General features: G+C 44.8%; 1 protein-coding gene across 1 annotated transcript in view; it reads right to left on the reverse strand.

Moving 5' to 3' along the window:
• Positions 1–18838, reverse strand: part of LOC119963837 (nucleophosmin-like) — a 109426-nt gene that overhangs the window by 58614 nt on the left and 31974 nt on the right. Inside the window, exons 4-5 of the mRNA XM_038793178.1 lie at positions 15571–15689; positions 13850–13997 (exon numbers count right to left, since the gene is read on the reverse strand). Coding sequence (XP_038649106.1) covers positions 13850–13997; positions 15571–15689 — 267 coding nt within the window. The remainder of the gene's footprint in view (positions 1–13849; positions 13998–15570; positions 15690–18838) is intronic.

An 18838-nucleotide genomic window follows, 5' to 3' on the forward strand; every position in this document is an offset into this window, starting at 1 on the left:
TTGGAAAGAGCACCCTATTTAAACTCACACTTCTAACCTATCCCCGTAATCCAGTAACCCCACCAGACCTTTTTGGAGTCGAAGGGCAATTTAGCATGACCTAATCTGCACATCTTTGGACTGAGGGAGGAAACCGGAGCACCCGGAGGAAACCCATGCAAGCACGAGGAGAGCGTGCAGACGCCACACAGACAGTGACCCAAGCCGGGAATCGAACCAGGGACCCTGGAGCGGTGAAGCAACTGTGCTAACCACAGTGCTGCCCTAACACGTGTGTTAATAAGAACATTGTAGTTTACGGTGTACTTGGTAATGAGTGTTAATCTTAAAATCGGTGTGCATTTGGTTAAACTGGGGGGGGGGGGGGGGGGGGGGGGGGGTAGTAATATAGTCCAATTTTTTCATGTTTAATTAATGTGTTTTTTCTTGTTAAAACTAATTAGCCGTCCCATAACTCTATTAAAAATAGTTAGACTTTTGAGCTAGGGTCCCATTCTGAGATCTTCCTGTTCAGTTCTAATATCAACTGAGATCTTAACAGTCGATTAAAATCCTGGAATTACCTTCCTAACAGCATTATGGGTGTACCTACAACCATATGGACTGTAGTGGATCAAAAAGGCATCTCACCACTAGCTTTTCAAGGGCAATTAGGGATGGGAAATAAATGTTGGCCTTACCGGAAATGAATAAAAAAAGACAATCATTAGCAAATGCAATGCCTGATGTGGTACCAAGTCATACATATCAGAGGTCAGGTTTTATCAGTGAGTTAGCTGATCATAACATTAGTAGCAAGTGGACTGGTACAACATTGTCAGGCTAGATGGAATCCAGAATTCCATCCGCTGATTGTTGTCCAGTGAGTCCAGCTGTAAAATGCATCTTTGTAAACATGGGAGTTAGGATGAACTGTGACGCTATCCAAAGAGGAGCAATGCACCGATACCCATTCGTCAGGCTCACCGGTTAGGCCAATATTGTCCGGAACACAAGAGGACTCCCATCACTTTTAAAAACTAGCTAGCAACAGGCACTAGGTCGAACCATTCAATGTTGGTTGGCACCTGCCGCACCATCAGTGCTTTGATAAGATAGAAATGAGAAGAGAGCCACCCATACAAAAATGACCCTATCCCTAGCTAGAAGGTCAAAATTAACTCATTTGCTTCAGAATTTTACAACCAGATAGAATTTACAGTGCAGAAGGAGGCCATTCGGCCCATCGAGTCTGCACCGGCTCTTTGGAAAGAGCACCCTACCCAAGCCCACATCTCCACCCTACACCCATGACCCAGCAACCCCACACGACACTAAGGGCAATTTTGGACACTAAGGGCAATTTAGCATGGCCAATCCACCTAGCCTGCACATCTTTGGACTGTGGGAGGAAACCGGAGCACCCGGAGGAAACCCACGCACACACGGGGAGAACGTGCAGACTCCGCACAGACAGTGACCCAAGCCGGGAATCGAACCTGGGACCCTGGAGCTGTGAAGCAATTGTGCTAACCACTATGCTACTGTGCTGCCCAATGTGGAGCTTCACAACTCTTGAATCTAACTGTATAAGATCTTGAGTTAATTTTTTTTATTTGTTCATTGAATGTGGGTGTCACTGGCTGGGCCAGCATTTATTGCCTATTGAAGAGTCAACCACATTGTTGTGGATCTGGAGTCATATGCAGGCGATGGCAGATTTCCTTCCCTAAAGGGCTTCAGTGAACCAGATTTTTTTTTTTTAAACAATAGTTTCATGATCATCATTAAACTTACAATTCCATATTTTATAACAATAGTTTCATGATCATCATTAGATTTATAATTCCATACTTTTATTGAATTTGAATTTCATCATCTGCTATGATGGGGTTTGAACCTGTGACCCCAGAGCATTACCCTGGGGTCTCTACACCAAGAGTAGCTCTGTTCTCTCTCCACAGATGATGTCAAATCTACTGAGGTTGTCCAGCATTTTCTGTTTCAGATGTCAGCATCTGCAGTAATTTGCTTTCATCACTGGATTACTGTCCAGTGACAATACCACTAACATCATTGCCTCGCAATCCAGGAACTGGAGCTCAAAATCTAGCACCTAGTACTGTACTAAGGGAATCCAGTGTCGCAGATGAGACGTTAAACAAGTGTCGGATGGGGTTGCTGGGTTATGGGGGTAGGGTGGAGATGTGGGCTTGGGTAGGGTGCTCTTTCCAAAGAGCCGGTGCAGACTCGATGGGCTGAATGGCCTCCTTCTGCACTGTAAATTCTATCTGGTTGTAAAATTCTGAAGCAAATGAGTTAATTTTGACCTTCTAGCGAGGGATAGGGTCATTTTTGTATGGGTGGCTCTCTTCTCATTTCTATCCATTAGATGGATGTGAAAGATCTCTCGACATTATGCGAAAATGTGAAGGGGCATTTTCCACCATTGCATTGCTGTATGAGGGAGCTTGCTGTGCATAAATTGGCTACCTCATTTCCTTCATTACAACATTGATCACGCTTCAAAAGTACCTCACTGGCTCCAAGTGTTTGGGATATCGTGAGGCGAACAGTGTAGGACAAATGCAAATTATTGCTTTCTTTACGCATTCAAAAGTAACAATGATAAAATTGAAGTTAAATTATCAATTTGATTTAAAAAATGTCTGAAGTAAAAAGTATACAGCAAAGAAACAGCTATTAGGGTATGCAAAGAAAAAAAAGCTAATAGCATGTCCTGCGGAGTCTAAATTGTATGTTTCAATCATTTAACTTGAGACAAGCTCTCAACCTGTTGAAATATGTGGTTTTGAATTTAATCATATGGGCCCAGCTTTGTAATCTCTCCTTTGCTTTCAGTCAGTAATTCCTCAGTAGTTCTCCATGCCAAGAAAAAAAAGATCCAACTGAACAAAGGATGTTTTCTTTTCCTTCTCTCCAGCTGATGACATGGCTACATTCACTTCCAACTGGTGCTTTTGTTGGCCCCTCTGTGCACCTGGGCTTTTTATTTTCAACTCAAGAGATTAACGCACGAATGTAGCAGAAAGAAAGAGGGAAAAAAAAGGTGCTCCGTGTCGCATCAGAGCCAACCTTAGATCAAAGCGCTCCCTACGACCCCTCTTATTTGTATGTGTGCGGGATTCCATCTTTTGCGCGAGTGGGGGGAGGGGGGTGGATAAGGGAGGGAAACAGAAGCTGCAAACATAAGCGCTACGCTTATTCATTATATAATCACACTGGATGTTTCTGGAATCATGTTTCAGCCTGAGAACTAGGGTCACCGTGAAGCTTCAGAAGAATGGCAAAGCTTAAGAGAGATGAGCAATAAGCTTTTCTCACCTCTCTTATTGACACAATAACGTTTGGTGCTCATCTGTGCTTTCCTGTCTTGGTGCTCCTCGGAACCAAGTGCTTCGACCCACATAAGCTTCTCACTTGGTAGAGATTGACACTCGCCATTCTCTCCTCTCATTCAGGCACCAGTCTCGAGCACTCGTGTCTCAGAGTCACAAGATCATATATTTCTCCCTTCCAGAGACTCAAGAGCGTAACCCAGGCCAACACTCAAGTGTAGTCACTGTGGGAGAGCCGGGCTGCCGAAGTTCTGTTTTTCAGATAAGGTGTTAAGCCAAGGCTCCATCTTCCTTCTCAGGCAGAAAAGATTGCACAGCAACATTCCAGGAGAGGGGAGGGTCTCCTGCTGTCCCTTAACTAACAACAAAAATCAAGTGCATGAGCCAATTATTTCTTGCAGCTTCGGAGACCTTGCTCTGAACAATTTGTCCACCATGTTCCTAACATGACAACACTGATCACACTTCAAAAACAATTCTTTGGTTGTAAAGTGATTTGGGCCGCCCCAAGGTCACGATCTCAACATTGCCGAACTTCTATTCTCACTACATAGAATCACGACAATGCAGGAGGAGACCACTCGACCCATTGAGTCTGCACCGACCCTGGGAAAGAGCACCCTACTTCAGCCTCCTCCCTATCCCTGTAACCCTACGTTAAAATTTAGTCACTTAAGGGGCATTTGTAGCATGGCCAACCCACCTAAACTGCACATTTTTGGACTGTGGAAGGAAACCCACGTGGACAAGGGGAGAATGTGCAGACTTCACAGGGACCCGAGGCCGAAATTAAACCCAGGTCGTTGGGATTGTGAAACAGCAGTGCTAAGCACCATGCCGCCTAATACATTCATACCGTCACTCCTTGCGAGTAGTGTAATTTGTTCCAGCCCCCCACACAGTCAAGATCCCGAAGTTGGCCATGAAGGGCAAAACAATTTACCGTTCTGGAAAATGAACAATTCAGTCCTGCAATGCACTTGGGGCATCATGGTAGCACAAGTGGATAGCATTATGGCTTCACAGTGCCAGGGTCCCAGGTTCCCCGCTGGGTCACTGTCTGCGGAGTCTGCACGTTCTCCCCGTGTCTGCGTGTTTCCTCAGAGTGCTCCGGTTTCCTCCCACAGTCCAAAGACGTGCAGATTCGGTGGATTGGCCATAATAAATTGCCCTCAGTGACCAAAAAGGGTCGGAGGGGTTATTGGATTACGGGGATACGGTGGGAGTGAGGGCTTAAGTGGGTCGGTGCAGACTCGATGGGCCAAATAGCCTCCTTCTGCACTATATGTTCTATGTTAAAGGCACCATTGAAGTACAATGTGTTGCATTGTGAGCCTCTGCCCTCCACAGAAATTCCACTTTGGCAATTTTTAAAAACATCTTTCACTTGTAACGTAATACAAGAGCAAAATACTGTGGATCCCCAAAATCTGAAATAAAAACTAAAAATGCTGGAAATATTCTGCAGCTCTTGAAAAATATCTGGCAACACAGAAACAGAAATAAGATTTCAGAGGGGTAGCCCTTCATTAGCACATTTGCAGCATCTTCCGCTCTTATCTGGATTTCAAATGTACAGGAACAGATTTATTTATTCTAATACTTTTCTTGCCACAAAAAAGCGACAGGTGCTCAGCACATTAATTTCACTTTCCGAGACATATTTAAATTCCCCCTGCTCCGCAATCTTCCACAGATTGACCTTCTCTTGCCTAGCATTATGACCCGACTGCCCTGCTCCATCATTCAATAACAGCATAGCTAATCTGATTCTAAAAGCAACTCCGCATTTCCACCTACCCCAAAAAACCCTTCATCCCATTATTTTTTTAAAACTTCATTTACGGGCGTCGCTGGTTGGGCGAGCATTTGTTGCTCATCCCATTGCCCTTCAGAAGGTGGTGGTGAATTGCCTACTTGAACCTCTGCAGTCTGAGGTGTAGGTACATCCACTGTGCTATTAGGGAGGGAGCTCCAGGATTTTTCCCCAGCACCAGTGAAGGAACGGCAATATACTTCCAAGTCAGGGTGGTGACTGGCTTGGAGGGGAACCTCCAGGTGGTGGGGTTCCCAGGTATCTGCTGCGCTTGTCCTTCTAGATAGTAGTGGTAGTGGGTTTGGAAGGTGTTGTCAAAGGAACCTTTGTGAGTTACTGCAGTGCATCTTGTAGATGGTACATACGGCTGCCACTGTTTGTCGGTACTGGAGCTGGAGGGTTTGAATGTTTGTGGAAGGAGGAGCAATCAAGCGGGCTGATTTGTCCTGGATAGTATTTGAGTGTTGTTGGAGCTGCACTCATCCACTCCTGGCTTGTGCCTTGTAGATGGTGGGCAGGCTTTGGGGAGTTAGGAGATGAGTACCCTCACGTAGGATTCCTAGCCTTTGACCTGCTCTGGTAGCCATAGTATTATTATGGCTAGTCCAGTTCAGTTTCTTATCAATGGTTACTCCCAGGATGTTGATTATGGGGGAATTCAGCGATGGTAATGCCACTGAATGTAAAGGGGTAATGGCTAGATCCTCTCTTGTAGGAGATGGCCATTGCTGGGCACTTGTGTGGCGCGAATGTTATTTGTCAGCCTAAGCCTGGATATTTTCTACGTCTTGCTGCATTTGGACATGGGCTTCTTCATTATCTGAGTCATTGCGAATGGTGCTGAACATTGTTCAGTCATCCACAAACATCCCCACTTATGACCTTTGAGGGAAGGGAGGTCATTGATGAAGCAGCTGAAGATGGTTGGGCCGAGCACGCTACCCTGAGGACCTCCTGCAGTGATGCCCTGGAGCCGAGATGATTGACCTCCAACCACCACACCCATTTTCATTTGTGCCAGGTATGACTGCAATTAGCAGAGAGTTTCCCCACAATTTCTATTGATTCCAGTTTTGCTAGGGCTCCTTGATGCCATACTCAGTTAAATGCTGCCTTGATGTCAAGGGCAGTCACTCCCACCTCCATCATGAATCTATCCAGCTCCGTTTTTAAAAAAAATTTGGAGTACCCAATTAATTTTTTCCAATTAAGGAGCAATTTAGCATGGCTAATCCACCTACCCTGCACATCTTTGGGTTGTGGGGGTGAGACCCATGCAAACACTGGGAGAATGTACAAACTCTACACGGACAGTGACCCAGAGCCGGGATCGAACCTGGGATCTCGGCGCCGTGAGGTAGCAATGCTAACCACTGAGCCACTGTGTTGCCCTATCCAGTTCTGTTTTAAAACATTCGAGGACTCTGCTTCCACCACCATTTGAGGAAGAGAGTTCCAAAGGCACACGAACCTCAAAGAAAAGGATTCTCCTCATCTGTCATTCTGGGAAAACTCAGCTCGGTCATCATAACCGAAGGGGAGATTGCAGAGGACCTAGTGCGCAACAGGAGGAAAAGCAGTCAACAAACGCCGATTCAGTAATTGACGTGGGACCAACCAAAACAGCCGATTCGTGAGTAAGGCCTGGTATTTTCAATCTTTTAAAGTAATTAATTGCTTAATACTAGGGTAGGGACTTAATAGTATAGAATAGTACTGTACAATTATAATCAAACTGTTTGTGAAGAAACAAGTCTTCTAGCTAACGTAAATGAGGATCCGAGCCAACGTATCTTTTCAAGGGAGTAACTAGCTTAATAGAGATGGACGTCCTCAGACCCGTGATATGCTTCTCCTGCACAATGTGGAAAATGAGGGACGCTGACCATGTGTACAGAAGTTGTGTCCAAATGCAGCTTCTAGCTAACCGGATTTCAGAGCTGGAGCTGTGGGTGGACTCACTGGGTTGTGGGGGAAGACTCATGCAGACATGGGAGAATGTGCAAACTCCACACGGCAGTGACCCGGGGCCAGGACCAAACCCAGGTCCTCAGCGCCGCTAGGCAGCAGTGCTAACCACTGCGTGTACGTGCTACCCTGTTTGTGTTATATATTAACTATGTGGATGTGAACATGGGGTAGCACGGTTGGAAAATTTGCAGACGACACTACTGGAAAGTGTGGAGAATAGCAATAATCTCCAAAATGATACAGATGGGTTGGTGGAGTGAGCGATAAGTGGCGGATGGATTTTAACACACGAGTCTTGCATTTAGGGAGGTCAAACAGTTATAGGGATTACACAATAAATGGGAATATACTTAAAGGGTAGATGGAGAGAGAATTTGGCATAGATGTACACAGGCAGCAGGTCAAGTAGACAAGGTTGTAAAGGGATGATATGGAATGCCCACCTCACTGGCAGAATAAAAGGAAGGATATAATGCTGAGGCCACAACTGGAGAACGGAGTTCAATCATTAATCACCACAGGAAGGAAGTAATTGGTCTGGTGAGAGTGCGGAGGTTTACAAGACTACTGCCAGGGTTAAAAATGTGCAGCTACGATGCGAGATTGGATAGTTTGGGGTTGTTTTCCTTCGAACAAAGAAGGCTGAGGGCTGATTTAATTGAAGTGTGCGAAATTATGAGGGGAAGAGTTAGAGTGGACAGGATAAAATTATTTCCCTTAGGAGGGAACCAGGGGACATAGATTCAAGAGAAGTGGCTGAAGGTGTAGAGAGGACATGAAAAAGAACATTTTTACACAGAGGGTAGGGAGTGTCTGGAATTCGCTGCCTGGGTTGGTGGTGGTTGAGGTAGAGAAACTAAACTCTGTAAAAAGTATATGGATCTGAACTTTTAGTGCTGTAAGATACAGGGCTATGGGCCGGGTACAGGAAGGTGGGATTAGAAAGGGTACCTGGGTTGTCTTCGGGTTGGCATAGACAAGACGTGCTGAATGGCCTCCTTCTGTGCTGGAACATTTCTTTGGTTCTACGGTCTTAAATGGGCGACTCCTTATTTTTAAAGAGTCTCCCACAAGAGGAAACATCCTCTCCACATCCACCCTGTCAAGACACCTCAGAATCTTGATGTTTGGATCAAGTCGCCTTTTACTCTTCTAAACTCCAGTTGATGCAAGCCTAGCCTGTCCTCTTTTTCCTCACAAGTCTATCCACCCATTCCAGGTGTTAGTCCAGTAAACCTCTGAACTGCTTCCGCTGTATTTATATCCTTCCTTAAATAAGGAGACCAATACTGTACACAATACTTCAGGTGCAGTTTCAGCACTGCCCTGTATAACTGAAGTATAACTTCTCTACCTTGTATTCAATTCCCCTCGCAATAAATTCAGATTGTACCATCAGCTTCAGGGTTTCTCGCTCTACCCCTCTTCATACAGGGATCAGCACATGCTCACATCCCACAGTAGTAATTTTCCCACCCTTCCCCTCTACACATTCTCCATGATGAATGGATTATCACATCGCTTCCCAGGAGGTGCACGCATGAAGCAACGTGCTTCTCGTCTTTACAGCCAGAGTTGAAAAATCATCATGCAACGAAAGTCTAACACCAGATTGGTCCGCTATGCCAGTGTTTTTCAAACATTTTCCCCCCGGGGCCCACTTTTGCCAACCAACTGACATTCTCAAACCACGCTGGCTGGCATTCACGATCCATGCCACGTTTGCTTACCTTTAATGCGAAAGAGGAACCGGCTTGGTCCTTACAATCTCACTTGAATCAGGTGCAGTGGAGGAGAGGACAATATGCATATCTGGTGCAGACTAGAGCCATTTCCTTTGTGACCTCTTCAAAACATCCAACCTTGCACATATTGGTTGCTGTGAAGGGCAATAGCAACTAAATGCTTGTTTTACTCAGCACTGGATACTTGCAGGAGATGCTACACCAGAGTGTTGACAGCCACATGGCATGTTTTTAATGTGGTAGTACAGGTCAGCTACAGCAGTGTAGTCTTTTAATTCAGAGTCGACTCCAAAATAATTGACTCTGGGGTCTCAACCTCAAAAATAATTTTTCACCCACCACTTCTCTTTCAAAACCAGAAACTTCCCCTCTCATTTGCCAGTACTTCCCTGTATATAACACACATGGGCTCTGCATCCTTAATTGCACTGGCACAATTGACAAAACCATACCTCAAGAAACCATCTGCTTTGATCCCGAGTTAAGTTTCTTCTTTGGAGGCTGTTAACCAGAGAGCTGTGTGCAGAGCGAACATTAGCACCGCTCTGTCATAGAATCATAGAATTGACAGTGCAGGAGGCCATTCGGCCCATCGAGTCTGCACCAGCCTTTTGAAAGAGCACCCTACCTAAGCCCACATGTCCACCCTATCCCCGTAAATCCACCTAATCTTTTTGGACACCAAGGGCAATTTAGCATGGCCAATCAATCAAACCTGCACATCTTTGGACTGTGGGAGGAAACCAGACGACCCGGAGGAGACCCTCGCAGACACGGGGAGAACATGCAGACTTCGCACAGACAGTGACCCAAGCCAGGAATTGAACTTGTGACCCTGGAGCTGTGTAGCAACCGTGCTAACCACTGTGTTACCGTGCTGCTCTGGGCTCTCAAGAGCAGCTGTCTCCAGCAGATTCTGTTGTGAGCACCTGTCCAATAGGTAAACTGCCTATTTGAGTCTATGGCCGCCTTACTTTTAAGACAACCATTCATCTTCACAGTTCACTTGCCTTGCTTGCTAGCAGCTGGAAAATAGAAACAACACTGCCCTGTGATTTGGCACCAAAAGCACATACCTGGAGGGCGCTTAACGTCAAGTGTGCGTGCGGGGCACGTGACCTGCTCTCTGCTGCCGCTTCTATCTGGAAAACTTCACACAGCCGAATTGATTTTCATTTAAAAGGTGGCAGCAGTCACCATTCTCTTGTTTGCATTAAGTATTTTATTTTGGACAGGTTGACACCAGAGACCCCAACATCTGTCTGTGCGGAGTCTGTACGTTCTCCCAGTGTCGGCGTGGGTTTCCTCCGGGTGATCCGGTTTCCTCCCACAAGTCCCAAAAGACGTGCTGTTAGGTCATTTGGACATTCTGAATTTCCCACCGTGTATCCGAACAGGTGCCGGAATGTGGCAACTAGGGGCTTTTCACAGTAATTTCATTTGAAGCCTACTAGTGACAATAAGCGATTTTCATTTTTTTCAAATACAGCAACAACAATTCCAGTACATCAATTGTATCCATATGGCATACTGGCATGGAAATGACAGCATCAGTCAGGCCAACTGATAGGTGACTATAAACAGTACAGGCTAGCCATTTTCCCCAAAGGAAGGAAGGGTGGAAGGATGGTGGGGTGGAGAGGGGAGGGATTTGAAAAGAGGTGGACATAATGTAGACATTTGAAGTAGACTACAGAACAGCAGAAACAAAAAACCTGCTGCCAAGTAAAGAGGCCCTTCAGCTAATGTAGTCCGCAAGGACCATCAGGCACCGATTTATTCTATTCCCATTTTCCATCGCTTGGTCCGTACCCTTGTATGCTATGGTGTATCAAGTACTCATCTAAATACTACTTAAATAATGAGGGTTCCCGTCTCTAGCACCCTTTCAGGAGTGAATGCCAGATTCCCATGACCCTCTGGATGAAAAAGGTTTTCCTCGCACGCCCTCTAAATCTCTGGGTATTGATCCCTCTACTAAAGGATAAAAGTTCCTTCCCAACCACCATATCTATACCCCTCAATTTTACATACCTCAATCGGACCCATCCTCAGCCTTCTCTGCTCCAAAGAGAACAACCCCAGCCGAACCAGCTTCTCTTCATAGCTGAAATGCTCCAGCCCAGGCAACATCCTGGGGAATCTCCTCTGCAGAATTTCCAGTGCTCACTTTCTTCCTATAGTGAGTTGACCAGAACTACACACACTACTCTAGCCGTGGCCTAACCAGCGTTTTAGGCAGTTCCATCATAGCCTCCCTGCTCTTATATTCTGCGCCTTGGCTAATAAAGGCAAGTATCCCATAAGCCTTCTTAACCACATGATCCACCTGACCTGTTGTCTTCAGTTACTTTCCTCAATTGAAGAGATCCAAGTTAGAGCAAACCATTAACCCATGATGTCTGGCTCCCTCCAAATCAAAGAAAAATAAAAGACTTGCATTCATATAGTGTCTTTCACAACCTGAGAACATCCAAATACGTTTTGCAGCCAATGTAACACTACTGAAGGGCAGTCACTATTCTGCTGTTGCAAACATGATGGCCATTTTGTGCCCAACATAGCCCTATAGGCAGTTACATGATAATAATTTGATGATTAAGTTGCAGGATAGTCGGCCAAGGCACAGGGTAAGAATGTTTGCTCTTTTTCTAAATAGTGCGAAGGGATTGGGGCCATCTGAAAAGCAGAAGGAACTTGTGCTTAACATCTCATCTGAAAAGCAAAACCTCCGACAGTTCAGCACTCCCTCAGTACTGCAGTGCAGAGTCAATGCGCATAATGTCTCTGGAGTGGGGCTTGAACGCACAGATTTCTGAATCAGAGACGAGTGCCACTCACTGAGCCATGGTTGGCAAATGAAGGACAGGGACAGAAAATACATTACCGGATTGCTAAGTGCATACATTCTTAGTGTGGTTGCACAATGTGCCCACTTTAATAATGAGCTGACTGCCCTAACCCACCTTCCCAGGGAACTTCACCAGCTATAACCAAGTCAAAGCAGTTATTAAAATATCAGGGAACAGAAGAGAAAAACAAGGTTATGCAAATTTCTAGCAAATTCAAACAGATTGACTGATCCCAATTCAGATCCCCCGAAAAGGCTTCACTGAAAGTTCCTGACGTCGCACTCTTTTAGATCTCCTGTTTATAGACACGCAACTGGTTGTTTTGGAGTCATATTGCACAACCTAGTGGCAGCATGGTGCAAAGCAAGTGCAATGCCCAACGATATCAAATTAGTTGTTTCCTTATGGTTAAAGTTATAAATAAAATGAATGGCTAAATACGCAAATCCTGCTTTCTTCTCCCTGAACATACACTTAAGGGGCAACCTCCATTTTACACCATCTTTACCTCAAACTGAAGTCGCAACTCGCCATTGAGGCATAATAAAAACTTTGGTCAGTGATGAGAAATTCCGATGTTCCTCCATCCGATTTCTATATTTTCCTGTTTTTGGTGAATTGATAGGATATCATTTACGTTGGTCACCTTCTAGAAATCATTAAAAAGCACCTAATTAGATCCAACCCCATCCCCTACTCCTTTTCTGTAGCTGGGAGAATTTAGTCAGAAAGCCACCATTACATGTACAGAATGTGGCCATTTGGCCCATCGGATCAATGCAGCTCTCTGTAGAGCAATCCAGTCCCGTTCTCTCCCCATAGCGCTGCAAATATGTTTGCATTTCCATTAGACTTCCTTCTTAAAACTTTTCTGCTCCCTCACAAAGATCCTCCCACCTTGCTGAAGTGTGCTGGCGAGAACTGGATGCAATACTCCTAGTCCAACCAGCTCCTAACATTTCAGCATAACTTGCGGGCTTTTGGGCTCTTGTGTCCTGCCACCTTCAAAGATCGCATATGTAAACTAAAAGCTGGCACCTGTATCAATTTATTTTCTTTTAAGGGGTGAGGATGTCACTGGCAAGTCCAGCATTTGTTGCCCATCCTTAATTGTTCTTGAGCTGAGTGGCTTGCTAGGACATTTCAGAGGGCAGTTAAGAGTCAACCACGTTGTTGTGGGTCTGGAGTCACATGCGAGCCAGATCACGTAACAATGCAGATTTTCTTCCCTAAAGGGGAAAATCGACGATAGTACAATCAAAACAATTGATGGTAGACAAGCTTTATAATTTCAAATTAATTGATTTATTATTGATTAATTAATTGAATTTAAATTCCACTGGCTGCTGTGGCAGGATTTAACCCCATGTCACGAGGAACATTAGCTTGGGCCTCTAGATTAAAGTCCAATGATATTACCGTCTCCCTGTTATCAGAACAATACTGTAATATCAGCCTAACTTATATGTTCAAGGTGTTGCTTGATTCAAATGGGCTGGACAGTTCTGACACGAGAATTAGCCTTTAATATTCCAAGAGAGAATAGTTTGAAGAAATCAGTAATGCTCTTGCTCACCATCCAAAGACCCTGAGGAGTGCCTGCGTGCACATCCACCTGCATGCACAAATAGCAGGCCACTTAGGGAAGTCAGACTGGACAGCAGAAAACAAGATGCTTGAAGCAGTTTCTGCTGCTCTTGTGCAGGCAGACCGCATTGCTGTTTGTGGGAGAATGTGGTGTTCAGAATGACTGCTACGTCTCCTTCATGTGACTGAATTTCAAAAGTACTTAATTGTGCCTGCTTGTGTAAGGACTCTTCAATTCAAGTTCACAATGCGCCTGGATCAATTTTGTCAAGCCCCTTAATAATCTTGAGAAATTGGAAATGAACGGTGGGAATTACACTGCCATTGGGTTTAACCTTGGTTTGTTTTGCACCAACTGGGAAAGATTGTATCCTGCCACATTAAAGGCTCCACACTCAAATCCAGCCCTATTATCATGCTGGACTGCAATTCTCAATCTTTGCTTCTTCCTCAACCTTTTCTTTGATGCACAAGGAAAAGGTAGAAGCAGCACTAATTGCCTATATTGAATAGACCTCCCAAAGAGTGATTTTAACTCACTTTAACTGATGTTCTTACAGGAGTCTTTGTAACCTCATCTTCCTCATCATCTTCCTCATCATCCTCCTCCTCCTCCTCCTCATCATCATCATCGTCATCGTCGTCATCGTCGTCATCGTCGTCGTCATCATCGTCATCCTCCTCTTCACTAAAATACAACACATTAGATTCATCCAACGTTCAGTAAATTATACACGATACATACGGCATTCAGAAGCTCCATTACGGCTTACATGGAATTATTAACAGCAAATGTTGGAAAAACACAGATCAGACAGCAGCTATGGGGGGAGAAACAGAGATAATATTTCAGATCGATGAACATCCTCAGAACTTAAACATCACACAATTTCTCTCTCCACAGAAGCTGCCTGATCTGCCAAATGTTCTCAGCACTTTCCGTTTTCATTTCAGATTTGCAGCATCCACAGAACTACATTTTGTTTTACTTTGCAGTTTACGGCAAAGTTTGTTATAACAAATTCTGTAATTTTTCAAATGTTCCTTCTTACCAGTTCAAAGCTAAAAACACAAGGATCCAGTATCCTTGCTCCAACAACATGCAACCCCATGCCATTCAAATCCAGATCCTTGGTACTGTCTTCTGACTCTACGTCATTCCCTTTCAAGTTTTCAAAACTGTAGAATTCCTCAAATAAAGGCACAAATAAAGGCAAAATACTCCGGATGCTGTAAATCTGAAATAAAAAGGGAAAATGCTGTAAAGACGTAGCCGATCTGGCAGCATCTGTGGAGCGAGAAACAGAGTTAACATTTCGAGTCCTTAAGACATCCTCTGAACAAGAGTCATATGGGCTCGAAACATTAACTCAATCACTCTCTCCACAGATGTTTCCAGATCTGCTGAGTTTTTATAGTATTTTCTGTTTTATTGTGGAATTCCTCATCTCTTAACTAATCATGCTTTCCGATGTGAGAGTGCTCTTCACCTATTTTGCTCAATAATTATTAATAGTTTTTCCAATGGCTATTGCCCATTTAATAATTAAACACCACTCAGACGTTAATTTGTATCCTTCGGAAATAAAATCATGCCCCGAGTTACCTTGCTCCAAGCAGCTTCCAGCCACAGAACAAACGCCTGGCAGATTTATTATGTGACATTAAAATAATAACCAAAGGAGCTACTTCCGGTCTGAAATCGGATCTGGAGGCTCAGAACGAATCCGCAAATTCCTCATGTTTCTATATTGCATAAAATATGAAGTTGTCCAAACTGCAGCCCCCAAGCTCCCCCCCATTATATTCAAGTTGATTTCTTTGTCCTGAGAATTCAATGCATTTTAAATATAAACAGGCTGCTAGTCGGACTACTTCTAGAGTTCTATGCCCAGGCCAGCTGGCCTTTGTCAATTTAGTGGGCCAGTATGTTCAGAACAAGAAAACGCTCAATTAGATTCTGGCTCACAACACTCCTGTGCATCTATTCAATCTGTAAACAAACGATTCAAACTCATTGGCCAGCTTCAACATCTTCACCATCTGTTACTGAATCTTGCCCATGTGTTTACATGTGTGAACCAACGTAGTGACCAACAACAGAACTCTAAGACTACACACCTCGGAACAATTGTCCTCTTGACAATAAATATACTGGTCGCCCCACAATAATACTGTAGGCTAGAGTTTGAACTGCTGCTCATTCCGAAAGGAGCCACATCAGTTCAATTTGTCTGGTTAGGAAAGGGTGAACAACGTACTCATCTTCATCGTCCTCTTCGTCCTCATCATCTGCGTCATCATCTTCATCACCTTCTTCGCTTTTAACTTTATCATTCATCGCCTTATCTTTTGCTAACTCTTCTAACTTTGCCTTTTTCTACAAACACAAAAGAGAAGACAGCCATGTTACTAGTGCTTGGCCGGATGTAATTAGTGCACTAGAAAACATCTAGTTGGTGACTAGTTGAATGTTTATTAAACAATAACATGGGTCAGATAACAATAAGAAAACTGTCAAAATCTATTAATTACTATATCATGATTATCTAATTATCTAAGAGCTACTACAAATGCGTCTATCCACTACGACGGCCATCTCCAGACTCCAAGGTAACAGTGTCACATGGTTGTTCTTTACTGCCACCTGCTGGTTGGAGGTCGTATCTATTAATATTTACATGATTGCTTATGCTTGTCACATCCCGTTTCGTTTGGAAATGAATATTTAGATACATTTAAATTTAATATACAATAACTATATGCATAACACTTCAATTATTTACATGTTTAAAGTCCATCACAAATTCAATGTCTGCCTTTCCTCTGTGTCTTGACGACCTTCTAAGCACTAGTTGAACTCGAGTTTGACTGGTTCTCAAATATTGTTGAAGATAGTTCTTGCTGGGTTTCTGTACTTTGTACATCTTTAGCTCGTTCTGTTTCTTCGTCAAATAGTGTTTGCTCAGTTGTCCTGAGATTGCTTTCAACATCATCCGGTGGTTCTGAAACAAGGGGTTGCTGAACCTTCAGCAAGGCCTCTGCTGTTTCTTCTTCGAACTTGCCCTTCATCGGTTACGATAATGTATGACTGCAGACCTGATGGGTGTATTACCTTTGCACACTTCAACTATCCATTTCCATTAGGATATTCTATCCGGATTGTGTCATTCTTCGCTAACGGTTGCAGACATCTTGTCATCTATCAGAATACCTCTTCTGCCTCATTTTTTCCAAATGTAAGCTTCTTCACAAGTTTTTGATTAGTTTGTTCCTGTGAGAGATATGGTACGGTGGTTCTGAGTTGTCGATTCATTAGCAATACCGGGTAGCACAGTGGTTGGCACAGTTGCTTCACAGCGCCAGCGTCCCAGGTTCGATTCCCGGCTTTGGTCACTGTCTGTGCGGAGTCGGCACATTCTCCCTGTGTCTGCGTGGGTTTCCTCCGGGTGCTCCGGTTTCCTCCCACAGTCCAAAGATGTGCGGGTTGGGTGGACTGGCCATGATAAATTGCCCTTAGTATCCAAAACGTTTAGGTGGGGTTACTGGGTTACGAGGAATAGGGTGGAGGCGTGGACTTAAGTAGGGTGCTCTTTCCAAGAGCCAGTGCAGACTCGATGGGCTGAATGGCCTCCTTCTACACTGTCAATTCTATGATTCTATAATTGTGGAGGTGATAAGCTATGCTGCTCTATAGCTAAGTAACGCGAGATAAGGATATTCCCGACCACCCATGGCTTTTTTTGAGTAGCTGCTTCACAATGTGAACACTTTCAGCCTTCTCACAGGATTGCTGACAAAGAGGACGAGATGTCAAAAAATTCATAGCTCTATGTGAACTCTGTCCATTCATGACTGCTAAAACATGGGCCATTGTTGCGGATGACAACTTGCGGTATTCCATGACGAGCAAAAATGTCCTTGGTATATTAATGACATACCAGGCTGATGAGTTGGCTAGTTGAACCACTTCTGGAAAGTTGGAGAAATAGTCAATCACTAACAGGCATTCTTTCCCTGCCAGATAGAACAGATCCATTCCTACTTTCTGCGATGGGAATTGTTATTATTCCGCCGATTTGCATTGGTTCTTTTTGTTGTATCCACTGAAATTTCTGTCAAGTGCAAAATTTTCTTACGCCACTGGGACCCAGGTTCGATCCCAGCCCCAGATCATGTGGAGTTTACACATTCTCCTCATCTGCGTGGGTTTCACCCCCACAACCCGTAGATGCGCAGGTTCGGTGGATTGGCCACGCTAAATTGCCACTTAATTGAAAAAAAATAATTGGTTACTCTAAGTTTATTTTAAAAAGGGGGTGGGCTTCCGGTGACAACGATGTGCTGAGAAATCGCACATCAGGTGGCTCTCCTCCCGTGAACCTGCAAAATAGCCACTTTTCACCTGGAAAACAGCTAAAAACTGAATAATTCATCCCCACAACTTTAGCAGAACAACAGGGAGAAAGAAAGAAAAAAAGATGCCAGGCAAAAGTCAGTCCACGGGCCAAACCGAGACCATGAGTGGGAAGAGCCTGGATCAGCAACGAACAGTCAAGCTGACCGGCACACGAGGCGGCGAAGCCCAAACTTCGCCCGGAGCAAGAGGGCACAACCAGCCACGCTCAAAGCCCTCCCTCACCAGAGGGTGGCTGGCTGGAGTTCCTCTCAAAAGCACTGAGGGAGCACAGAGATGAGACAAAACCGGACATTCAGGCAGCAAAGGGCGCGGTGGCGGAAGCTCTGGCACACATACAACTGGCTGTGGACAAAGCCGAAAAGCGATTGGATGCCCAGGTGGGGGGGGTATCACAGACCTGGAAAGGACCACAACAGACCAGAGTGACTGGACCATTGCCCTAGAATAAGAGGTGGCGAGGCTGGTCATGACACAGGTTAGCTTAAAAGGGCGATTTTTGCGAAAATGCACCGGTACCAAGACCGGGAGAGAAACCTGCGCTAGGCCAGACAGTCCAAGAACTGCTGCTGGGAAGTACCCAAGATCCAGATATACCAAGACATTGGGGCTGACCTGGCCAAGCGCCGGGCTGAATTCAACAAAGCAAAGCCTGCCCTGTACAGCGGGGGGGGGGGGGGGGGGGGAGATTTGGTATGCTGTACCAAGTCAAGCTCTGAGTCATATACCAAAGCAAAAGAATACTTTTTTTACAATCCCTGCGGAGGCGAATAAGTTTGTCGCAGAGCGCAGCTGGAAAAGCAGCAACAGGGGAAACGATGAGGGGCCCACAGAACGAGACTAACACTGCAATGTGCGAACAAGGGAGGGGGAAGAGAGAAAGATCCTCTTCTCTCCCCCCCCCCCCCCCGCCCACATAACCTGTACTACCAACACCAGACCACCGCCACAGAGACCGCTTTTCGTGGGAGAACGTGGCCTCGTTCTGAAAAACATGTAGCGAAAGAGGGAAGGATAAGCTGCATTCAGACAAGTACAATGTAAGACGGCGGGATAGAGCGAGAAAGAAGTTCAGAGAGCAGACGAGAGAAGGAAACACAGCAACTCCCGAG

The sequence above is a fragment of the Scyliorhinus canicula genome, chromosome 3 (genome assembly GCF_902713615.1).
Source record: "Scyliorhinus canicula chromosome 3, sScyCan1.1, whole genome shotgun sequence".
Lineage (NCBI taxonomy): Eukaryota > Metazoa > Chordata > Chondrichthyes > Carcharhiniformes > Scyliorhinidae > Scyliorhinus > Scyliorhinus canicula.